General features: G+C 42.1%; 1 protein-coding gene and 1 long non-coding RNA gene across 2 annotated transcripts in view; both read right to left on the minus strand.

Moving 5' to 3' along the window:
* Positions 1 to 12,528, minus strand: part of LOC143267553 (uncharacterized) — a 36,908-nt gene extending 24,380 nt beyond the window's left edge. The window contains exon 1 of the long non-coding RNA XR_013042741.1: positions 3,946 to 12,528. This is a non-coding gene — a long non-coding RNA (uncharacterized LOC143267553). The remainder of the gene's footprint in view (positions 1 to 3,945) is intronic.
* The window catches only part of Znrf3 (zinc and ring finger 3), a 169,810-nt gene that overhangs the window by 63,364 nt on the left and 80,240 nt on the right, over positions 1 to 26,206 (minus strand). Inside the window, exon 2 of the mRNA XM_076545852.1 lies at positions 12,543 to 12,668. Coding sequence (XP_076401967.1) covers positions 12,543 to 12,668 — 126 coding nt within the window. The remainder of the gene's footprint in view (positions 1 to 12,542; positions 12,669 to 26,206) is intronic.

The raw sequence follows: 26,206 nt of genomic DNA on the forward strand, positions 1-26,206 counted from the left end.
CCTGCCTCACCAGTCACCTTCCTATTTCCTTACCTTTTACAGTGAACAAAAAGGAGGAATGTTAGAACCACCCACATTCCAGAAACAAGTGTCCCCCACCCCCGACCCTGCCTTCATAAGTTGTCATTACTAAACTAAAGGCTAATGCAATACATTTCTACCTCAGCACTGCTGAGTATTTTCCCTATATGTATGCTTCTTTATCAAACCCCATAAAACCTCAGCTATCACAGCCTTCTCTCTCTCTCCCTCTTATCCCCTTCTCAGAGGTGGCCTTTCTGGTCCTCCCACCCCAATAAATCTCTTGTGTGGTGTGATTTCTTGCAGTATTCCTTTGCCCTTTCACTGCCAAACCTTACACCAACAGCTGGTATCAGTTCAAAATCACCCTCCCTGCTGACTGTAATATAAAATCCACTTGGTTTTCCACCATTTTGCTTCTCTCTGTCCCTTGAGAATAGCCTTGGCAGTTTGATCCCAATAAATCCTTCCTTCTACCCATGAAGTGGTTCATTCAGTTCAGTGGATCACTGTGCCCTTGCTTACAGAAAACATTTAACAAAAAAGGAAATTAAAGAAGCACATAGAAAAAAAATGTTTTGAGTTTGTCTGCTGATAATGTTCGATAATCAAAGATATGCAACTGAAAATAATACTTTTAATCTTCAAATTAGTAAAAGAAACATTAATAGGGACAGCTAGATAAAAGTCCTTGATGCAAAGCCTGTGACCTGAGTTTGATCCCCAGGACCAACATTGTAGAAGGAAGAGAACTGACTCCTCCAAGATGTCCTCTGACCTCCACATGTGGGCCATGCGCCTGCTCTCTCTCTCTCTCCACACGGGAACATCAGAGGTGGGGCTAGGAATGAAGCTGAAAGGTGACCGTCTCCTTGCACATTGCACTTTTCTCTAAGAGTCATTAAGAGCGGATAAACTTGTGAAGAACTACAGCACAGGTCCAAGCTGAAGAGTGAAGACCGAGTTCCTTAATCAGCACAAGAAATAGCATAAATCCTTCAGGATGACTAAAATCTTAATGACTCTAATAGTGCTTAGAGTAACTGGAATATACTGATAGGAACAAAACACTATTAAATATGTAAAGTCTCATCTATATGGGATTGATTATAGAAACTAATAAAAGTATTTCTTAAATAATGAAAAATTCAATGTATTATTACATTTACTTATTTTGGGTACATGGGGAGAATGGGGTGGGGCGTGAGTATGCCATATGTGTGTGTGAAGGTCAGAGGACAACTTGTAGGAGTTGGTTTCCTCTTTCTACCATGTAGGTAACAAGGGGTCATGGGCTGTCAGGCTTAGTTGCAGATCCTTTACCTGCTAATCCCTTTCAGTGGCCCTTTTACTATTTCTAGAACTAGAAAAAGCAAAGATATCAGTCAGATTATACAGTGTAACATTGGATTTGGAAAAGAGTATTATGGAACAAAATGGATCCCAAGAACTGCATATGTGTGTGCATGTGTGTGTTTGTGTAAGCTGGTGTCTTTGGAAAGGAAGTACAATGAAAATATATGGTATTTGTGTCAGGAATCTGAGGTCTTGTGACCAAGATCTACAAAAGGGTTCTCACCCATGTCTCCATTCCCCCTACTTAGTCTCCAGGAGATTCTATGCCCAAGCGAGGAGTGTAGCAGTATTTTGTTCCTACGCTATACAAGTATTGTGTGTGTAGCGATTGGAGGTTAGAAATATCTATACTATCCATGGCCTTGGGAACTGTCAGGGCAGCTCTCACATCACCCTTGACCATGGCCAAGACCTCCTACTTAAGCAGGTTAATGCATGCACAAGGCCCTCTATTTGGAAATGGAGAGCAGGGGTGTGAGGTTGTGGACAACTGAGCTGGTAGTTGTATTTTATGTAGTATGAAGATGCAATGCATTAGAATGACAACCTCTCAGAGTAGACAATTCAGTAGCGACCTCTGAGAGCTTTGCAGGCTGCTTGTTACCATCCTTTGAGTTCTGAAACAACTTCACTGCAACTCTGCTCAAAGTGGTTCAATACATGGAGATGGTGCTAAGGACTGCCAAGACAGAGAGGCAGGCTTCTCTGAGTCCTGGAGTGACAAGCTGCCTGTGCCCTTTGGGTTAGCAGACACAATATTTGTTCTGTTCATTTACTGTCTTCAAAACTCCTTTAAGCCTCCCACAGTTGGTTTCAGACTTTTATAGCTAAAGATGTATAGCCTTTTAAGCAAGAGGTTTATGGAAGATTTAGGTACAGATGAAAAGCATCACCTAAAAAGTCTGACTTTCAAACCAGACACATGAACTCAAAAGCAAAATGGTATTCCTAAAATTTTCCATTCATATCAAGCCAATCTTTTCCTTCTGGTTTGATTTCTTTTACCAAATTCCTTTCTTGCTTTCCTTTTTAACCAAATATGGGAGATATTTACCCAAGTGTTCCTTAAAATAAATCTGTAGAGTCTTCCAAACTTCCTGCCCCAATAAGAAACTTACTTCAGCGCACTTCAGGAAAAGAATCTCATTTGCTCAGGAGAAGTATGCTTGAAGACAGAAGGAAACTGTTGAATTTCTATGAACTTGGTGTGTGTGTGTGTGTGTGTGTGTGTGTGTGTGTGTGTGTGTGTGTATAAATAAAATCATAACCTTTTAAAAGTTATTTGTGTGTGTGGGTGAGGCTGAAAGGACAACTTTTAGTCAGTTCTTTCTTCTCACTGTGGGCTTAGAGAACCAAACTTTGCAGACATAGAGGCAAAGAGACATTAGCTGGCTTAAAGACATTTGGCTTCTGCTAAGTAGAATTATCATTCACACACAGGCCTGTGTTCTGCACACCTCTCACTGTGCAAAATGCTTATCATTCATTGACTCCATGGACTAAAAGGACCATGTACTAAGAACAAAGGAGCAAAAGGGAATGGAGGTGGAGGAAGTAGAACTTACCATCTTTTGGGAAGAGAATATTTGCATGTCACAATGAAAGAGGGTTTTTCTACTTTGATGCTACTGGTATTTGAAGTCAGATTATTCTTTTCCTCCTTATTTTTAAAAATAGATTTGTATTTTGTGTGTGTAAGTGTTTTGCTTGCATGTCTGTGCACCAGGTGTGTGTCTGGACCCTAGGAGGCCAGAAGAGGGTATTGAATCCCCTGGAACTCAGAGTTACAGACATTTGAGTTGCCATGTGAGTGCTGGGAACTGAACCTGGGTCCTATAGAAGAGCAACAGATGTTCTTAACTGTTGAATGACTGCTCCGGCCCCTTCCTTATTTTTAACAGACAAGTAATTGTGTATTACATTCTGTGGAGGCAGAGAACTCTCTATGGTGGCAACTGTCCTGTGCACAACAGGATGCTGAGCAACAAGCCTGGCCTGTACTCCTTCAATTCCCACCCCACCGCAACATTTTTCTGAAAACTAAAAAATGTCTCCAAATATTTTGCCTGGTTGAAAACAATGTAATATATAAAAAAGCCTATAAAAATATGGACATGGGCTAGAAAGATGACTCAGCAGATAAGAATGCTACTCTTTTTTTGTTTGTTTGTTTTTTGAGACAGGATTTTTCTGTCCTGACAGTTCTGACTGTCCTGGAATTTGCTTTGTAAACCAGGTTGGCCTCGATCTCACAGACATCTGCTGGGATTAAAGGTATGCACCCAGCTAAGAATGCTACTCTTGTAGAAAACCTGAGTTTGATTCCCAGAACCCATGTTGGATGGCTCAACTTCCTCTAACTCCAGCTCCAAGGAATCAGAAACCTTCTTCAGGCCTCTGTGGGCATCTGCAAATAAGACACATACTTATAACTAAAAACAAATTTAAATTAAAAAAAAAAAGATTGATATAGGAAGTATCCTAAGCATTGCATAGAATGATTCTAGGGATACCAAAGCAATGAGCTGTAGTCATGTTGCCCTGTGCCAGGATATGACAAATACCTACTTGTTTTGCTGACCAGAGGCAGCATGCTGAGGTTAAAGACTGAAATGTAAAGCAGCTGGAGCAGCCAGCTACCTTTTTTCCTTCAGTTCCATCATTCCTCTTGAAATGAGCTGAGCTGACCTAGGGTTAAGGATCAGACATTCAAGTATTCCGAGAAACACCTGTGAGCAAAACCCCAAATGAGAGAGGTGTGCTGAAATTAAGCACCTCTCTTCCCATCCCATACACACAGGACTCAAAAAGGACTCTGAAGCAAGCTTACTAGACTCCTAAAATGTCCTGCCTTGGGTAAAGGCTCATCTTCATAACCTGTTTCTAGAACGTCATGGCTGAAGAATTATATACTAATTCAAGCCTCAAAGATACTGAGATGTTCTAGGACACTAAAAAGTTCTTCCTGTTTGGTCATTTGTTGTTATACATTGACCTCTATGACCTGTATTGCCTACTCATTCCTACTGTTACTCTGCAACAGTCACAGAGCTTAGGTGAATTCTGTGAGATGATCTTGCAGTAGAAACATAATGACGGGTTAGTAAATTCAGATTTTAAATTTCATTCCATATTCTCAAAGATTAAGAACCCCAAAGAATTTTGTTTGTATGGGTTACAGCTATTTATATTTAGCTTTTTAGGAACTGAAACATAAAGTTAGAACACAGAGCACACAAGCACATATTCCATTACTAGTGAGAAGGATCAAGTCAGTACACACAATGACACTCTTGGAAAACTCCACCCACCACCCACTTCTGAGAGGACAGAGTGAAAAAGACATATAGCACTGTAGGATATTATGGAAACAGTTTGGATCTTTTGAGTCCTGGAAAGAACTTTAGGGTCCCCTGGTCACACTTTAAACCTGAAGTGTTGGATTAACAACTACACCTGAACTGGAGAAGCCAGTGAGACAGATCCCAGAAGAGGATAGCCCTAAGTCTGTGGTATTTGTCAAAACCCATTCATCATCATGAGGCCATAGGTACTTTGGGGGAAATTTTCTTGCCTGTCTTTTTTGTTGTGTTTTCCTTTCTTTTTTCTTTCTTTTCTTTTTTTTTGGAGGGGGGAGGGGGTTGATTTTTCAAGACAGAGTTTCCCTCTGTATCCCTGTCTGTCCTGGAACTCTGAGGACCAGACTGGCTTTGAACTCAGAGATCCACTCACCTCTGCCCAGGCCCTTTCCTTTTCTTTTAAGCATCAACTGTTGCCATTACTGTATCACATACAGGCTTGGGTTAATATCTGGAGATATAAATTTTTCCATTTCTGTTAGATTCATTTTCTTCTCCTCCATCTACTATGTAGGGGGAAAAAAGAGCAGAAATAAAAGCACATTCACCTTTTAACCAAATTTTCTGTTTTGAGCCATAGGCTATTGTCAATGCTGATGGTTACCCTCCAGAACATAACAGCAGGAACCTATTGCTGAAGCCACCACATCCTTGAGTTAGAACATAGAGAAATATGGACAGTATCATCTAGAAGCATCTTCTCTACTGGCTAGTTTTCAGAGCACTGGAAGATGCTATGTGTACTACAGGAAGAGAAGTGTAATTATCAATCTCACCCAACTGTGAACCCTGTGAGTTACAACAATATGCAATAGTGGTGTTCATGTTATGAGAGTAACAAATGGATTTAAGGTCCCACTCCAGGAGATGGAACCCATACCTGACACTGTCAACAAAGCCAAGAACCCATAGATCGGTGGGTTATGGACCCTAAGGGAAAATCTACTAACATTATTCTACTAAATGGACATAGCAATAAAATACTTCCTAATGACTTACTGCTACCCCATAGATCAGTGCATGTCTCAGCCCTCATAAGAGAAGCTGCTTCTTATGATAGATGCAATTAACTCAGAGAGACCCACAATAGGTTGACATAGAGAGAATAAGAGACTTCAGAGCTCTCGGTCCTAAATGAGATGTCTATATTACACACACTCTCTCAAGGCTCAGGGATCTATTTGGAAGAGGAGGCTGAAAGATTGTTAAGAGCCACTGTGGTGGATGACTTCAAGAAAACTATTTTCCAAGTACAATAGGCAGATGGACATATAAACTCTTTTTTGTTGTTGTTGTTGTTGTTGTTGTTTTGTTTTTTTCGAGACAGGGTTTCTCTGTGTAGCTTTGCGCCTTTCCTGGAGCTCACTTGGTAGCCCAGGCTGGCCTCGAACTCACAGAGATCCGCCTGGCTCTGCCTCCCGAGTGCTGGGATTAAAGGCGTGCGCCACCACGCCCGGCGGACATATAAACTCTTAATGATTATGATAACATGCATAAGACCTGCAAAAATTCAAGCCAGATAAAACCCTGGCATGGAAGAATGGAGGTGGATGTGAAGTCCCATCTCTGCCCCAGGAACTTTTGACATCTGATTGCTGCTGGGAGAGGGAGAATCAGCTTTCTTTAATGGTGTGGTACCTGGTATATTGACTGATCCCACACCAGGGCAGGCCTCATGCTCTGGAGGATTAGATCAACACAAACTGGACTCAATGGGGGAGAGCAAAAGAGAGTGAGAGAAAGAGAAAATTAGGGAGGGATACATATGATCAAAATTCACTATATGATATTCTCAGAGAATTATTGTTTTGTTTTGTTTTAGGAAGGCACTTCGTTAACCAGAACAACAAAAACCACAAACAAACTTGTCTATTTTGAGAGCTGCAGTCTGAAGACAGGGAAGACACTTTCCCCAGAAAGACTAATATACAGAGGAGGATGGGGCTTTTCCATTTCTGTCTCTTTTTTTCCTGTATACAAGGACTCAGAAGTATCAGTCATTCCTTCATGGGGCTACACTTTAACACTTCAGGAACAAAAACTCAGTACTGTTGCTGTTGTTGCTACTTTGCTGTGCTTTGTTTTGTTTATTGAGACAAGGCCTCACTTTGGAGCCTTGGCTGGCCTGGAATTTATTAGGTTGTCCATGCTCACCTCGAACTCATAACGATCCTCTTATCTCAGTTTCTCAACTATTGGGATTCCAGGCACAAACCAACATACCCCACCTTATTATTATAATTATTTATACCGACTGCCATCTACTTCATATACTGTAAAATTATTTAAGAGATACCACATTTTATTTGGATAAAATATATGTAATACAAAATTTAATTAGGTGCACAGGACAGCAGCATGAAATACATTCACTTTGTCAATCATTGCTATCAATAACCTCCAGAACCTTTTCATCTTTCCAAACTAAAAATTTCCACCTACTTTTTAAAAAAAGCCTTTATGCTCCTGGATCCCAGAATCTGGCGACCATTTACTTCACTCTGTCTTTCTGGATTTCACTATAAAAGCAATATAACTTTGGATGCTAAAAGAAACAGAAGGATGTTAAGGGAAGGAGAGAGAGAGCAAGAAAAGAGAGGTAAAGAAAGCCACTTTGTTTAGTATCTTCATTTGTGCTAGGAACACTGACCAACAGTAGCTGCGCTCTCTCCTTTAGACCCTGCTCCTATTTAGAGAGGCTGGATCATGCAAAAGGGTGAGTGACTGCAGGGCTCACAGAGCTTGAGAGGGTGGAAATGAGGTTGAAATTAGGTTCTAACTTGTGGTAGAGTGCTTGTATAGCATGTGGGAGACCCTCGTTTCAATCCTCAGTATGGAGAACAAACAGTTACAACTGGGGTTTAAACCTTGATTAAAGGAAACCATCTCTCGGCTCTTCTGGTTATCTAAGATTTTTACTTTTCTTTGCAATACCATTTCTGAGACTGGTCTGGCTGAGGGAATAGCCTGAGGCCAGGGTGCAGTTCTCTATCAGCCTTCACCCTTGGTTTCCCTGAAGTTCAGCGGGAGGGCCGTTTTTAGAACAGTTCATCTCCTCATGGCACAGCAGGTTTCTTCCCTGTCACTCTGGGCTAGTCAGTGTCTGCACTGCATGTGAAAATGGAATAGGGCAGAGGCAAACACGACTCCTCAGCAACTCCACTGGCTAAAATTGATGGGTGTGTGAGCCTACTCAGTTCCCTAAGACACCCTATAGCAAAGGGTACCTGATCCTCTCTGTCCAGCCTAGATGTCACTGCCAAGGCAGCACCCCAAGGACCAGATCTTATGATAGTCATTCTATTAGAATCCTTTAGTAGCTCATGAAGACCAAATTCCTCAACATGAAAGCTTTATTCCTCAGCAACTTTCCACACCCCTAGAAAACCTCTGGCTCCCTTTGCTCTACTCTGTTCTCCCCCATCTATTGCTTTCATAGTCCATTTTGGCTGGCATCCTTTCAGTAAACATGACCACATCCATATACAGATATACTATGCAAAACATGTGACCCAAGTCTTCTCTCAATAGACCCAACTTCAGGCGACCTGGTACTGAGACCACCACCCACCAGCTTGTGACAACATTCTTGACTTAGCAACTACAGGTGCCTGCTTAGGGATAGCAGCCCAGCACTACCCCAGCCCTCAGCCCTCTAAAGAAAACATTTTCTTCCTACCTTCACACATGACAAGGTAAGACAGGCTTAATTCCATAGTGTTTTCAGCCCCAGAGAACAGCTGACCAACCTCAAGAGTGCCTGATTTGAGATGGGCCAATGAATCCCTTTCTTGGGCTCTTTTAGACTTAAAACCAGGAATGCTAGGGTTATATCTCCCACTGAGTAGGCGGGGACGGGGGGGGGGGGGGGACGACGACGACGACGGGGACGGGGGGACGGGGGCCCGGGATAAAGCAGCTCTACAAAGAGATCTGAGGAAGGGGCTGCTGATTCGGTGAGGAGTGGCAGTACCAGATGTAGGTTCTGTGATATTGCTCAATCTTTAGAGCCAATCCCTTGTCTGTAGAGAGTTGTGATTCTACCATGTAGAAACACCAGTCTGGACCACACCTGGGTGATACTGAAAGCAGCTGGTGTTTATTATCTAGAAGACTGGCTGAGACAAGAGGAGTCAAGAAGTCAACACTGCTGAAGTCCAGAATAGTTCTAGTTCAGCTTCCGGCTCTTGGGAGCTCTGTGATCTCAGATGTGAAGAAGCTCATGGGACCTCAGTTTTCTGACCATGGAAATGTGGACAAGGTGTCAATGTGATAAGCAAAGACATCTACAGCTCCTAGGAGGCGGTGAGCCCCCACCCAGGATAGCCGCTTCTGCACTCACCCAAGGCTGTCATGAGCCAGGCTCTGAGCTAAGTGCTCTGCTAACACCTCACAGTCTATAGCAATCAGAAAAGCAGAGCTTCACAAAGGAGCAAGGCACCAAGAACTGAAGTTGCCTTTCTAAGGTCACTCAGCCAAGGTGGCATTTCTAACATAAAATCCTCTAAATATCCTTTTATTAACTTCCCCATACCATCTTCTGAAGCACTGGACACAGGCAGGCCCAGGCCTGCTGGATGTACTGTATTTCAAAAAGCAAGCACAGAACTGGGGCTTGGGGCTTATCCAGCCTGGAATTTCAGAATTCAGGCTAAGCAAATTCTGTTGGAAACTCTAGTACATCATGTGTGTCCTGACATGATAGTCTCCACGAATTTGGGGTCATAAATAGTCAAATTAAGATGAAGCTCTTAAATTCTTTGCAGTCCTGTAAGATGCTTAATAAACACTACAAAGCTGAAGAGCTGAAATGCCTGAGGCATACAGACTCTTGCACTTTGGGAATGATTTAAGACCCTTCTCAAAAGTAAGCTGTCCCCAAATGTCAACCCCACTGTTTCCACAGGGTTCAACCTTTCAGATCTGTAATAAGAGTATTAGGGAAGATCCTAACCATGATCCAGAAGCTCAGGATATCAGAGAGACAAGGTCCCAGAACAGCATCTCTACACTAAGTGCAAAAGAAAGCACCCAACGGCAGCAGAGGTTTACCTGAGCCTGGCCTGAAGTGGGGCCTAGTTAGGTGTCCTGGCCTCCTCCTTCCCTGTGGAGTTTATCCTTACCCCAGCTCTACCTAACGAGCTGACTTGTCTGTACCTTCTACAGAACTGAAAAGATTACAAGAATGTGATCATCAATTATTTTTCTCTCATGAGTTTAAAGTGCTGAAATTTAAAACCCCTTGGTAATAAAACAAGGTAATGATTTTTTTTTTTTGCTTTAAAAATAAAACTTGATTTGAACTTCTAGAGAGGCATTTATGTTTTTTAAAATCTTCGGGGTTTCAGCTCATGATTTTCTGTGGGCAGGAGAGGTCTGTGTCTAGCTTTTCTGGTTTCCGATAGGCTTTTCTGTGACGACAGAGACAAGTCTCCACATCCATTCACAGCAGTTTTTGCACCCCCACCTGCACACTAGGCTGGCTGTTGTGTTCCTCCTATGCCTTTTAACTTCTTTTTCTTTACTGTGGTGCTGGTGATGGAACCCAGGGCCTCATACATGCTAGGCGGGAGCTCTACCACCAAGCTACACTCCCAGTCCACTTCCTATGCCTCTGTGTTTCTCCTTGCCTTCAACTCCTTGCCATAGTCATTGAAAGCCAAGAAACAGAAGGAAAATCATTCTGTCTACAGGAGAATGGTGTGCTGAGCTGTTGGAAGGATTGCTGTGCTTTCTCTCACATCGGAGTCCTTTTGTTTCTACCCTTGGGAAACCATAAAAGTAGAAAACAGAGTTGGCAAAGTTAATGAAATTTATGTTGTGAAAAAGGAGGAAGAAAAAAGAAAAAGAGGAGGAAGAGGAGGATTCATCACATCTCCTCTACCAACCCATGTTTAAAGCAAACATAAGCCATCTTCCTCTGTCTGGCCCAGTCATCTTTATTAATGATTGTATTCAGATGCCAACTCTTAAGGCAAACAAACAGCAAATATGTGCTGCCTTGTCCAGTCCTCCCAGCCCTAGCCTTGCCCAACAGAAAGAAGTTGCTGCTCTCAGGAAGGTAGAGCCACATGCTAAGCTCCTAGTCCCCCACATTCAATAACCATTTCATGAAGAGTAAACACAGAAGTGCTCCACGATTCAATACATATCTAAGGTTTCTATTCCCTTGGCTTCATAGACCAACAGGCCAAACCATATAAAACTCACCAAGTAAACCATGGTTCAGTTGATTCAGGCAGTGAAGGAAACAGTTTGATTCTGAGTGACCTCAACAAATGCCTGTCACTAAACTGTCTGAGGACAATAAAGGTTATACTTTGGGCCCTGTTACAACCCATTTATAGACACAAGAGATGGAGCCCCACAGGGCTGGGGAAAACAAATGAAGCCAGTAAGCTGAGCATGGTGCAGCAGCAGCTTAAGCACAGCAGAAGCAAACGGCATATTTGAAGCAGACACCTACAAGGAGAGCACTGTTCCTACACTTTGGATGTAGCTGGCACTTCTCCTAAGAAAACACTAACTCTCAAGAGAGTTACTGCTCCTAACCATCATTAAACAGCTCTGGTCAACTACTGAAATGATGAAGTGTCAAGGCTGAGCCACCTCAAACACCTTGATTCAACTTAGTGAACCATAAACCAAACAGGCTATAATTAGTTTTAGTTTTTCTCCTCCAATGAAAGGGCAGGAAAACTTGACAAGAGTTGTGGAGCTTCTCAAAAAGCAAATTAGGCTTCTGAGGGTCTCCATGACCAAAGACCTTTTAGGAGTGGTTGGCAAGAAACTCTTTACATTTGGTGAGGGCTCCCTGCACCAATGCCACCTCTTCTCTGGCCTGAATATCCAAGAGAGCCTCAGCTTCCAGGAACAGGACTCAGTTGTCTTCCCAGGGTACACAGATCTGGAGCTTTGGGGACCATAAAATGTCTAGACAATAAGACGACTCTTGGGGACTACCTTTCCCTAACCAAAACTTCAAATTACTTTCATAAAACCCTTTCTTTTAACAAAATGATCCACTTTAAAACAGATTATGACCTATCAGATTAAAAGTTCCTGAAAGATGGATTTCCAAAGCAAATTTATTTCTATCTTATACTGTAGTCAGAAGTTATACTGACCTTAGCAGCTAAAAAGCTTTTGCTTTGTTTGCTAGTGCTTCTAAATGTGTGCCAACAGCCAATAGTGGCACATGAGGCACCAGGCATTGTATCTCACCTCATCTCCTAGTCACCTGTGAGGTAAGTTCTAATGCAGGGTCATAATTACTGTCCGCTGTTCTGAAACCAAGGAAACTCTAAATTCTAGGAGTTTTTTCATAACGTACTTGGCAACAAAAATTAATGAACCTGAACTCATTTGGAGGCAAAGCAGCTGCAGGCTAACAGGAGGCTATTTAGAGTTTAGTTATCCCACTTAATGTGAATATCCATATGATTTGCTACACACATAAAAATATGTGTGATTACTGAGTATGGCCCTAGGTCCCCAAGGTTACTTAATAAATACACCTTAATACTTCCCCAAACTTCCCAAATCTTAGGTCTGAAACATCTGGCCCCAAAGATGTAAAATACAGTACTATGGTTTCTAGTATCAACCCATTTCACAGATAAGAAGCTGAGTGAGACTCTTAGAGAAAGCAATTTGCCCAAGGCCATGCCGCAGGCAGGGGTAGAGCAGACTGGAAATGCTATGCCAGCATGACTCTTCTCCAGAACCAGTTATTTGACACTCAGGGAAACACTTCAGTGAAAACCCCAACCATAATGGCAGTGACACAGAAGGTCTGGTGCTTACCTTGCCCAGTACAGTGAGACATGGTTTGGGGTCCAATTCTGGCTGTTCGAGCTTCACCACTCCTACCCAGCCATATTCATACAAGTCCTCTTCATCATTGTTATTACACAGGCCCAGTGGGTGCATCTAAGAGACAAAGTGGAAAGAAAATGTCAACAGGCTGACCACAGACTGGCTTGATTCCCTTTGTGCATTTCTCATTGTATACTAAGCCAAAGCCACCTCAAAACTTTAAACTTTAAGGCAGGGATGGATTTTCAATCCACAGGGAATTCCATTTCATTACCATGAACTGAGCACTGGGGAGAACACAAAACTACTAGAAATAGATATTATAAGGCCTGGAGAAAGAACTTAACAGTAAAGAGCATTGGCTGTTCCTTCAGAGGACCCAGATTTAACTCCCAACATGCACATGGTGGTTCACAACTGTCTGTGACTCTGGTTCCAAAGGATCTGATGCCCTCTTCTGGCCTCCATAAGCACTAGCCCTGCATGTGCTACACAGATACATGCAAACAAAATATTCAGCCCCATAAAAATTAAATAAAGATATATATGCATATATGCACACATTCATGTGTGTGCACATTTGTGGATGCATATGAAGGCCAGAGGTTGATGTCAAATGTCTTCTCAATCTCTCTCTCTCTCTCCACCTTATTTTTTGAGACAGAGTCTTGAAGTAAACCTGGAGCTTTTCAATTCGGCTAGAGTGGCTGGCCAGTAAGTCTTGGGGCTCCTCCTGTCTCTGCCTACCCAGTGCTGGGATCATGGGTGTAGATGACCACACTTGGTTTCCACACGGTACTGAGGACTGAATTCCAGTCCTCAGGCTTGCACAGCAAGCACTTTATGGACTGAGCCAAGTCTTCAGCCCCTATAGATATATTTTATGGGTGCTACCTCTCTGCCTTGGAAGTAATGCTTGTCCCAAGATGGAAGCTACCTAACAAGAGGTAAGAAGAGAAAGAACCTCATATAAATGGCAATCTAAATTGCTATAAAATATCATAAATCTAACACTAAGCAATCATAAATGAAACTAACCAGGATAGTATCCCGTTTGGCTTCTAGATCTCAAGGTCACATTAACTTACCTATGAGTGCCAAGAGACACATTCAGGACTTTATGAGAGAACTGGGAATGTGGCAAACTATCAATATAATTAGCAGGCTAGTTAAAGACTACAAATGGTTATTGGGAAATAGATGCCATTCTTGGAGGTCTTTTCGAAATCTACACAGCACACACACACACACACAACGCCGCCCCCCCCCCCCCAAAAAAAAAAACCAACTAGGTAGAGGAGCATCAGCTTATTTTCTCATATAAAAGTCTGGAAACAACAGAAATTCCTAAGGTCTATTCTCACAGTTCTAGCATTGACTTGTATCAGGCTATTCTGTTGTAATTTCTTCCCAGGTTCCTTAAGACACAATAAGTTCTAAAAGAAAGCATATTAAAACTCAGAACTTCTAGGGCTAGAGATCTGGCTCAGTGGTTAGGTTACTTGTTGCTCCTACAAAGGACCAGGGTTTAACTCTCAGCATCCACACAGCAGTACACAATCATCCTTAACATAGTTGCTGGGGATCAACATCCTCTTCTGGCCTCTGTGGATATGCACATGGTTTAAAACATAGATATACATAATATAAAATAGGTCTTCAAAATAATAAAAAAAAAGACTCAGAGGTTTTAAAGGCAAGAACATTAAGATTCAGGATAATCTTTAGAGTCTCAGGAAGTCCATGAAATTGACCAGATGCACAAGGCACCTCCCTCTCTAAGCTTATGTAAGTCATATAGACTACCAAGGACAAAGAGATCAACCACGCTGCCTAGAAGACGCAGACCTGCCAAGCTTCCTGTAAGAGTCCCAGACTAGCTAAATAGCCTGACAAAGACACTTTTTTTTTTAAAAAAAAGATTTATTTATTATGTATACAGTGTTCTGTCTGCATGAATGCCCGCAGGCCAGAAGAGGACACCAGATCTCATTACAGATGGTTGTGAGCCACCATGTGGTTGCTGGGAATTGAACTCAGGACCTTTGGAAGAGCAAGCAGTGATCTTAACCTCTGAGCCATCTCTCCAGCCTGACAAAGACAGTTTGACCAGGTGAGTTGCCTGCAAGTCAAGCCCTGTGCTCCAGGATTCCAGCTTTTGTCAGCCATCATCCATGCTGGGGTGGCTTTGGTGATGCAGCTGTCTTTAAGTCATTCCTGCTCCTGTAAGTGGGACCAATAAATTCACTGGTTTGCCAACATGGACCTAAGTGGCATTTGTGCTTTTGGTCTGTCCCTGATTCTCTACCGGGGGTGAGCAGACATTTGTTTAAGACTCTCTAAGGAATAGTGTAACACACCACAGGCTCCAGAACCCAAGAGCAATCTGGAAAGAGAAAATTCTCATAATTTTACAAGTTATAAGCCTAGCTTTTAATATTTATTTTTTTATTTATATGTGTACAAGTGGTTTGCTAGCATGTACATCTGTGCACTCGGTGTGTGCTTGGTCTCCTCAGGTCAGAAGAGGGAGTCGGATCCCCTGGAACTGGAGTTACAGATGATTGTGTGCTACCATGTGGTGCTGGGAGTTAAACTCAGGTCCTCTAGAAGAGCATCTAATGATCTTAACTGCTGATCCATCTTTCCAGTCTGATGTGCTAAACCCTTCAGTTGAAGAAATATATTTAGGTTAGTATTAAGCACCTTCTAGGACACACCTTTAATCCCAGCACTTGGGAAGCAGAGGAAGGTGGATCTCTGTGAGTTTGAGGTCAGGCTGGTCTACAGAGTGAGTTCCAGGACAGCCAGAGCTGCATATATAGTGAGACCCTGTTTGTGGAAAAACAAAACAAAGAACCTTCTAGGTTCCACTATAGAACCCACTATAGATAGGATAATAGCTCCAAAGTCATCCATATCCTAACCTTCAGACATAGGAATTTACCTTACACAGTAAGACACTCTGGCAGATGTGACTAAGCATGATGAGATGAAGATTTCCTGGACTCTCCAGGTAGGCTAGTGTATCAACATCAGTGTTGTTCTAAGCCCGCAGACCTGTAATAACTTGTAGTAGCAAATAGAAAGCTAATGCATATTATTCCTTACTTATTTTACAGGTGAAAACAAAAGTTCAAGGTAAATGACCTTGTTTTCCAAGACAACATAGGCAAGCAAGTACACTCAGCCCAATGGTTCCGCGGTGACTTCCCACTCTACCACTTGTTCTGGGCCCCTTCCTCTGAGAGCTAACCATCTGAGACAGAAAACACTAAAAGAGAAAAATCTTCAGAAAAAAAAAAGGTTTCTAGCTTTAAATTGGTTCTAGTCTAGGGCAATGCGCTATTTAATGTGGGCAGCAAGAGGAGCCAAGCTGCTGAGAGTAGGAGGTGTGTGTGAAGCTGCAGGGCCTCGGAACAAACTCTGAAGGAAGAGTAGGACTAATCATTCCAAACTTGGCAAAGAGGTGCAAAAGACAGAGAGGAAGAATGAGACCAGACTGACCAGTCATATAAAAAGTCATAGTCTACAACAAAACAAAGAAAAGGGCTTAAAAATTAGAACCGAGTTTGGATATCAAGATAGTATTAGAGTTTCAAGCAGTAAATGCCACCCTGAAGACAAGCAGCACTGAAGCAAATGGGTGACACACTTTCCATGCAGTGATATGCCTGATCTCCAGAGATGGCAATGGGAGGACAGACAGCCTCGAGATTCTTGGACTCCAACTTCTATGCAATAGTGTGAAAGGGATTGCGGAGTCCACGGGGCAAGTGAGAGTCTGAGGGTGCTAAAGGGGCTGTCAGCAGCTGTCTCTGTAGCTAGTGAGTACCCACCCCTGGGAATTCCCTATTTCCTTGTGAGTCCTCATTTCAGTTTTTCCTGTAGGACCAGTGAGGGTTCTGCAGCAAAGCACACAGTACAACCTTGTCTTTAGGAGGCCCCTGTAGGACCTAGCCCATCCTGAAATGTCCTATGTATTAAATCAAAGTAGCCTAAAATGCCAAGCCCTCCTACAGCAGAAGAGGATGAACAAGGATCACCAAGTTGTACCAACAATTCAGTCACCTATGACTTTCAGGAAAAGGTGAGACTTAGCTAAACCCAGCCCAGCTTCAGCTTCCCAAAGTCTCAGGTCAAGTCACTGCAATAGCAAGTACATTTGTGACACTGTTTTACTGTATTCCATGGAACTCCTACTCATGTGGGCTGGAGGTTTCCAGACAACCACATTGTTACTTTAAACACCTATGGGGTTTGGTCAGTGATAGAGAACAGCTTTGAAAGAGCAGGGGAATGCAGACCTAAGAGCTGGGTCTTGTCAAAACTTCACTAAAGAGAACCCAACAGATACGGCAAAACACGCATGAGTCCATTAATATAAAATGTTAATAATAATCATAATAAGGCAAATAAAGAGACTGAAAGCGGATTAATGGTTATCCAGGGCTTGGAAGTGATAAGAAGAAGCTGCTTCATGGGTATAATTTCTTCTTGAGGGTGATAGAAATGTTCTGGAGCCTCACAGTGGTAACAGTTGTACAATACAGCATACTAATCCCCACCACCACCACTTAAGCCAGCATCTCTCTATGTAGCCCTAGCTGTCCTGGAACCCACAGAGATCTGCCTGCCTCTGCTGTGATTAAAGTCATGCACCATCATGCCTGGAACTAAATGCTTTAAAATGGTAGGGTTTTTGTTTTGTTTTGGTTTTGTTGTTATTGTTGTTTGCTTGTTTTGGTTTTTCGAGACAGGGTTTCTGTGTAGCCCTGGCTGTCCTGGAACTCACTCTGTAGACCAGGCTGGCCTCAAACTCACAGAGATTTGCCTGCCTCTGCCTCCTAAGTGCGATTAAAGATGTGTGCTACTACATCTGACCAAAAATGGTAGGTTTTAACCAAGCAATTGTTTACTCAAAAAGGACTTGTTGGCCTACTTCTGTCCTTGGTAAATGTGGGTATCTAGTGTAGGGTAATGTGGTTTGGATCCTTCTAGAACATAAGCCAAGTATAAAGGACCTTCAGCAATTGTGTCCTGGCCCCACAAGATGAACAACAGGGGTAAATAATACTGAGAAACACTTCACAGGATCTCAGGATCAACATTTGTAAACTGAAACTCCACAGAGGCTATGGTTTTTTTCTCTCTCTCTCTTCCTCTTTGTGTGTGTGAGCGTATGTGCATGAACACCCTGGGGATCGATCCAGGGCCTCAAGCATACTAGCCAAGTGCACCAAAACAAACTTACTTATTTATTTAATTATTCATTCACTTGTTTGCTTAGTTAGTTTGCTTGTTTATTAATTGTAAGTCTGGAACAGTCTGTTAATTTTCCCAAGCTGGTCTTGAACTTGTTATCCTCCTGTCTCATCTTCTAAATAGCTGAGATTGCAGGAATATGCCATCATATCCAGCTATTAAAAAGGAGGGTGAGGTGGATTTAACTATTGCTAAATCCATCATTTCCTACTTTGTTCCTACAATTGCTTTGTGTTTAATTAATATAACCATGTTGTTCCATGGAACACATTTTGAGAACACACTGGAAGGGAGAACATATACACACTGAGAGACTAAATCTGATACAAGACAAAGTTAAATAGCCTCAAATACTGAAGAACCAACCATGACTCAAGAGTAAAAGGTAGAGAGTGGTGACAGACACACACGGACATGCGGACATGGACACACACACACACACACACACACACACACACACACACACACACGAGGACAGCAAATAGGAGGGAGGGAGAGGAGGGGATAATAAGAATGGGAACCAGGAGCAGCAGAAGCCACTATGAAAATGGGGACCTAACATTAAGCAAGGTGTGTCAAGAGCATGTGCCTAGGTATGCAGAAATGTGAACTATGTAAGGTTCTGCCAGGCCAGCACTCGGGAAAAAACTTCCTCTAAGCTGGATCTCACCTCCTTTCACTCTTCTAAGACTCCTTATTGGACGGAGTTTCTTGATGACACCGGGGCAACTGTTGGCAGCTTAATACACCAGCCCTGTCAAGGCTGTTGACTATTAAATAGTATCAAAACCTTCAAAAGCAAAACAAACTTTTCTGAAGCACTGTCAGTTGCCACCGGCTGTTTACTTTTTTTTGGAGAGTGAAGATATCATAAAAAATTATCACAGGATTGAAAACCCACCTCACAGCCAGTCATGGTGGAGCAACAGAGGCAGTCATATCTCCCTGTGAATTCAAAGTCAGCCTGATCTACAGTGAGACCCTGCTTCTAAAAAAACAGAAGGGGCTGGGGGATGACGTCACCATCCTTGCCACTTTTCCAACTCCATCTCAGTTCCCTACTTTTACTCACTTCCCCAGTAGTTAACCCTGAAAATTCAATCTTAGCTACTACAGTTAACCAATATAACCATCCATTTTACTCATATCTCAAAGATATATTATAGAATTCAGGCTGCAGTCAGTTTGCCTCTGACAATAGTATTAACTTCCAGAAATGCCTGCTGCCCCACACCTCCAGCCATTTGCATCATAGGGTTCTATTTAACCCAAGGGATCCAAGTTACAAAGTCGGGAAAATGTTTCTTGAGTAAGTAGAAATAGTCATATGATGAAAATGTACACTGTAGCATGAATCTTCAAAGTTCTTATTAACAAAATCAAACCCGAGGCCAGTTATTGGGGTCAATGCTGGTAGATCAGAGAGACAGAACGAGCCACAGCTATCTCACCTTGCCAGTTCCTCAGCTGGTCCTGTTTCCTCAGACTGGAAGCTTCTGCGTCCTCATCCCAATGGCTCTCACCTGAACTGCTGCTTAAAAGCCTGAATGCTTAACCAGGCCAAAATCTTCTGGTTTCTGATCCTCACGCCTTATATATCTTTCTGCTTTCTACCACCACTCCCTGGGATTAAAGGCTGGCTTTCTGGGATTAAAGGCGTGTGTCACCATGCTTGGCTATTCCCGATGTGGCCTTGAACTCACAGAGATCCAGAGGGATTTCTATCTCTGGAATGCTAGGATTAAAGGTGTGAGTGCCATCATTTTCTAGCCTTTGTATCTAGTGGCTGTCTGTTCTCTGACCCCAGATAAATTTATTAGAGTACACAATATTTTGGGGAACACACTACCACCACAGTACACTAGTAAGCTGACCTGATGCAAATGATGGTGTCCTCCAGGCAAGGGTAGGCATCACATACAAATGAGAATGTTATGTCAGGGGAAAAGTAAGTGGGGGGCTTTTCATTGGATAGTATGTACTAGGTTACATTTCAATTTCATTTCACCCTTACAGCAAACTGTTGGAATATTCAGTGATAGTAATTAGACTATATAAAGAAACCGTATACTGGAACTGCAAGTCAGCAATGAAGTCAAATTAATGGTACCATGAAGCTGTGTCAGCCAATGAACAGCTGGATCCCACTCAAAGCCAATGGCAAATGATCTAGTTAAGGATTAAAGAACTATGCATGGGTGCTTTCACAGAGAATGATCAAAGCAGAAAGTAACTATGGGAAAAATGAGTTCTCTCACTTGGAAAATGACCCTTGATATTACTGCTGAAGTCAGACATAAATAGAGGATACCACATCCACTCAGATAATTCTCCTGAAAATATTCTAACTCTGCCCATCCAAGACCCACTGTTCAACGCAAGTATAAGATACTGGGGCTATAATTATATTCTAACTTGTTAAATTAAAAACAAACTCTTGACTCATCTAGCCTCAGGTTATTAGCCACATTAGCAGTGTCATGTATGGATTCTACCTCAGAGTGGACCTTAAACAAACAAAAAACCAAAAACTTTATTTTCAGCCTCATTTTTCAAGACAGTTTCAATCAGACTCATTTCTATTATCTAAGAAATATTAGTCCCTAATTTTAAAAGAGCCAAAACCCCTTCTAGATAGCAATCATCTATACAAAACAAGGACCTTCTACAAAAGAAATTCATATATCCTCCCAAAGGTCCAGCTAGATATTGTTTCTATAGCACTGTTCTACAGCCACCATGTAAAAGCCACAGCTCCAAACACACATGTTCAGTTAGTGCCATCAGATTACTTCACACAGGATCAATACATACTTCTGACACTTTATCATTCAAAATTAATATTAGTCTTCTATGGTATATGATTTTCAAACATGATAATTTTGAACTTAATATGGCATGTTAGCATTTAAAATTACAGGCACTTCTTCTGGGTTTTACTTTTTTTTTTTACTTTTACTTTTATTTTTTTTGAGACAGGGTTACTCTGTGTAGCCCTGGCAGTCCTGGAACTCATAGAGATCCACCTGCCTCTGGAACTCACTCACTCTTTAGACCAGGCTGTCCTCTAACTCATATTCTCTCTCTTCTCTCCTTCCCTCTCCTCCTCCTCTTCTCCTCCCCCCATCGTGTGTGTGTGTGTGTGTGTGTGTGTGTGTGTGTGTGTGTGTGTGTGTGTGTTTTGCACGTGAATGTGTGGCATATGAATTTGGAGATCAGAGCAAGGTTCCCAGTGTCTTCCTCTATGGTTCTCTTCCTTGCTGTCTTGAGACAGGGTCCCTCACTAGCCAGAAGCTCCTGTTTCAGTTAGGCTGGTTTGCCAGTGATCTCTTGGGATCTTCCTATCTCTGCCATTCTCCCGCTAATGGTAGAGTTACAGGCATGGGCAGCTGTAGCTGGATTTTTAAAATGCATGCTGGGAATTCAAACTCAGATCCTCATGCTTGCAAAGTACTCTTAAACCACTGGCCATCTGCCCAGGCCCTGAATTTTTCTTAAAATGTTTGGAGAAGCAGAGTTTTAAAATGCCTAATTACACATAAGAATTCAGAGACATCACACACACACAAAAAAAAAATCATATAGGTTCAGAAACCTAGAATGTAACCTGAGAAAGATTCCACTAAAGACAAGGTACTTCCTTCTCCACTAGGAAATGGAAGGACAGCTCCACAGCCTAGAATGAAAAGACAAGCAAGTTTTCTGAGACAGATCCCTGGGAGAACACCAGGCAAATAATAAGCTACAATTAAACACAAGGATAAAACAAAGTGTGGTCTGTGTTTAACTCTGATCCTGTACTATAGGAAAAGTAACTTGGGGGTGTCCAATATGGCATGAGTCAAGGAAGGAAAAACACTTGTTCGTCCTTTATGGAGATTGTTACTATCCCAAAGGCCTTAATGGGATACAACAGTTAAATGAAATGCGACGCAAACAAATAGCATAGTAGACGCTCAGTGACTAAGCTCTCTCTACTTTCTCTAGATTTGCCACGTTCACTTTTACTTTATGCCTTTGCCAAGAACACTCTGCCCTCCAAGACCAGCTTCAATGTCACTCTTTCCATCGAGCTTTCTTGAATGTACTCACAGAGCTAAGTTGCTTTGATACCAAACACTTTCATGGTGCTTACCAGTTCCTTGTATTGCCCACACCTCACCCCTCCACCCTCCACTGAATGTGAGCATCTGCTTCTAGAAGAACAGTATTACTTTACTCAGAGGTTTCAATCATCTTACTGTTAGCCTTGACCTCAACAGGTGCTCAATAAATGGCTGCTGGCCTCTCTATCAGGCTGCTTGCTTTGTTTTTAGAAAGCCACTTGGGTTTCTGCTTAGCTAATGGGGGGACGAAGGAAAATCGGGATTTAACCAAACTATTGCATGACCTTTAAAGGATTAGCTCTACTAAGTGTTGATTACAATTTGTCAAAGAAGACTCAGTGGCACTGGTACTAGCATAGGAAGCCAATACTTCCTACCCAGAGAACACAACCCCACTGCCCTTCACTCACATAGGCTGGTAACCATACATCTTAAAAGGTCAGTGGATGGGGAAAGAAAACAGATGACCCCTCCCAAAGAAAGCTCCACATGTCTACAATTTTCCTACTTATGTCTAATCCACAAAGTTACTGTCAACAACAACAAAAAGTAAGGAACTACACCCAAGGAGAAGTAGGAATGAGATACAGGTACAGGGATTCCAACAGGAATAAAGGGAACTCTCAAAATGAAGGCCCAGAGCATGATAGCTGTAGGAAAGTTAAAAAAAAAAAAATACAAAAAACCTGAACCACTGCCAAATGGGTTTGTTGGTACTGAAGAGTTCTACAGTTCTGAAAAAGAGAATGAAATGTGGAAAGTAATGTAACTAAGGGTAAGATTAACTGAGGGCAAGAAGAGAGAATGATAACACAGCTCCTTATTCCAGAGAAAGCCAGAACTTACACCTACGCCTGCAGGTCCAGCTGAGACTACTGTATCACCATGATAGCCTGATGCAAGCAACAATTATGATATGACTATATTGAAAAATGGAACAACTGGCTTATGTTAGAATATGAAAACAGACCTTCAGATTTCTCACGGCCAAGTGAAACTGATTATTCATAGTTTCACTGTTTTGCTAATGGACAAAGAATCTACAAGAACCCCTAAGCCAAAGACAATGTGATGCCAGGCATAAGTATCTGGAGTGAACTATTTCCTTGAGATGCTCCACATGCCAAACTCTGAAACTAGGAACAGCTTTTTCAGAAGCTTTTGACACAAACTACATGAGTGAGACACACTGGCACAGTCTCCCAATGTTTCAAGGTGGAGACCTAAAGCCAGGCTAGCCATGCTTTTGCCCAAGGTTATAATATCTCCCCACTGCACTAAACGCTTACAGTCACTTCAAAAAGACCACTTGCTTGCAAGTGAGTTACTGCTCTAGGAGCCGTGTGCTATGCTAGTAGGACAGCTAACTCACTCTACAAAGTGACCTCATCCAAAAGGGCCTGGGGATTTAAAAGGGAGACTTCCCTCCTTTTGTCCTATCTCCTCTACCTAGGGACCAGGATGTAAGGCGTCACTATGGTACAAAGCCTCACATCACAGTCCAGACCTTTTCTTAAAAATATGGTGGCTAAAATCAAGGCTTATAATTTATGTGAAGGGAAAGGATGACAGCCCACCCACTCTTCACTTGAGTCATAAGGTCTTGTTTCCCCTTTTCTATGTATAAAAAAATACACAATTCCCTTTTGAACTTTTTAAAAAGCTGTGTGCACACACACACAGGCATGTCTTCTGGGGTGTCAATCTCAGGTCCTCATTGCTTGCTCACCAAACGCTTTACCCACTGAGCCATCTAGAATGTTAGAAAGCTGTCCTGAAATAGATGCCTCTCTAGCTCTTTGAATGGTCTAAACCGTTTTTTCTGGAATCTAGAATCCAGAAGAACCTGAATCCAGTAATCCAGTTTCTTTTCTTCCTGTTGTCATAGTTATTGGGGCTACTGTAATAAGGATGGGAACTGACCCAGACACAGAAAAGGAGCTGGTGGTTCTGACTGTGTGGGGGTACTTCCAAATGGGAATGGTCTGAAGATTAAACCAACACTTCTCTACTCAAGACACAAGTTTTCTGAATGCTCAACTGGAATCTCTGGCAATGAACGTCACTTTTTAGAGAAAAGCCAATAATGTCTTTATTCTATATGGCTCCTCTGTACCAAAAGAAGATAATGAAAATAACACCATAGGAAAAAAATTCACATTAAAAAAATTAAAGAAAGTTAATATGTACAACCCGTACTACTTCTTCTAAGTCACAGTCTAAGTGGGGATGTAGCTCAGTGTTAGACTGCTTACCAAATGAAATGGAATACACTGGGGTTTGATCCTTACCAATGAAAATAGAAGAGTGAAGTAGAAATCACATCTGTTTCTGGTTAAAAAAAAATGAAGCTAAAATTCTGAAAGTTAATGGGTTAGGGGATAAGGATAATAGCTTTAAAAAAAGAGATAATAATATTCATTTATGCCAATTATGCTAAGCATTCTCAGTGGATGAACACTAAGTGAGAAAAGGCATTTAAGTCTTGAGCCCTCTCTACTACCATGGTGTTTGATCAGTTGTTTGAAAAAGATTCTAAAATGCACATACACCTGCTGACATAAGAGGCAACTTCAAAAACCAAAACATAATACAGCTTAACAGCAGCATGGCAGAACCAGGTGGTAACGTGGTGTCAAAGAGATGTACTCCTCTCTGACAACAAATACAATGGCCTTCCATGGGTCACCCAGAGGGGCTGAGCGACCCAAGAAAGTACTCCATGTAAGCTAGAGAGCCAGACACACTTACAGCACTGGACACACACTCTTACCTCTGCATGTGCAGGCTGCCTGCAGGCACTCAGCAAGAAAAACCCCAGGGTACTAACAGCTCACAGGGAAACCAACAATAATATGAATTTAATCAGTGATGACAGTGCTCAGTTCCAGTTATTCCAACACTTTAGCTGGTTCAAGAGGATCTTCCAACTGTAGAAGCACCAAGGGCATGTGGCCCAGGCCTAGCTCACATCCAGGACCATAGTAATCATTTAATTTCCTTTCTCTAACAAAACAGAGACAAAATTACTCAAAACAACAACAAAACCAAAAAGGCCTCCACTTCTTCCTGCTGTATGCCTTCTGGTTGCTGTCAAAATGGACACGTTTATAGGACTAAGGAAAGCGATGTGGTACTGGGTGGATACAAGCTGTCACTGTAAAGAACAATGACACCTCACACCACTTCTTCAGCCATGCTTGAGACTTGAAACTGACTACTATCCATGCAAAGTGACATCACTGCAGATTAACAAAAAAGTCACCAAGAGGTCAAAAATCAAGTCTTTCACAATGTATATAATAGTCACTCTGTGCCCTATTCTGTGGATATCCTCTTGGATAAAACTCTCACCAACAAGGATGTTTTCAAAGACAGCTCTCAAAGGCAAGGTCAAATGGGAGGCCATGGTCAAATTTGAGGATACAAAATGGACAAGAACAAGTAGTTCTTCCAGAAGCTTGTTTTAGGAGTTTTTGTTTGCTTGTTTCCAGAATTAAAAATTGGGGGATTCTACCACAAGCACATGTATATCCTCCTGCAATCACAATAAAATGCAAGTCAAGCTTCTTTTTAAAAGGCGGGCATGAAGCTCAGCACTTGAGAGTCTAAGGCAGGAGGATTGCTACACATCTTAAGTCACCTTGGGCTAATACAGAGAGCTCCCACCAGCCTAGACTATGAGACCTGGTACGCAACAGTAGATGGGAGGGGAGGGAGAGGAGAGAAGAATAGTAGGTTTTGTATAAAGATTAGAGACTCTTGCTATTTGGGGCTTCTTTACAGGTACAGTTGTAATATGCCCAGTTTTCTGTCATCTTGAGTTGTTTTCTGAATACAGAAGAAGGAAGCCCTTGGGTGGCAGGCAGGTCCACTGTGTCTAAATCAGAATTTTAAGTTTTTTTTTTTTTTTTTTTAAATTTTTGTAAAGCCTCTTTAATAAAAAACACTCCAGAAACTAAAATAAGAATAATCATCCAATACTCAACAGCTAAGTATGAGAAGGGTATTCATTCTAAATGGCAATGAGAGCCAGTACTTACTTAGCATTTGGACAAGAATCCACCCAGAAACCCTCACTGTGCTGTGAGCAGGCTATGGGACAGGCATAGGCCACATGGCCTGGGGCAGGTCCCAGCTCTGTTGCTTTCAATGGCCACATGGCCTGGGGCAGGTCCTGGTTCTCTGGAGCTCACCAGGACTGGCCCTGAACTCACAGGGGTCTCTGTCTCCCAAGTGCTAGGACTAAGGGTGTGTGCAAACATACCTGGCTAAAATGAG

This window comes from Peromyscus maniculatus, chromosome 10 (genome assembly GCF_049852395.1).
Source record: "Peromyscus maniculatus bairdii isolate BWxNUB_F1_BW_parent chromosome 10, HU_Pman_BW_mat_3.1, whole genome shotgun sequence".
Classification (NCBI taxonomy): domain Eukaryota; kingdom Metazoa; phylum Chordata; class Mammalia; order Rodentia; family Cricetidae; genus Peromyscus; species Peromyscus maniculatus.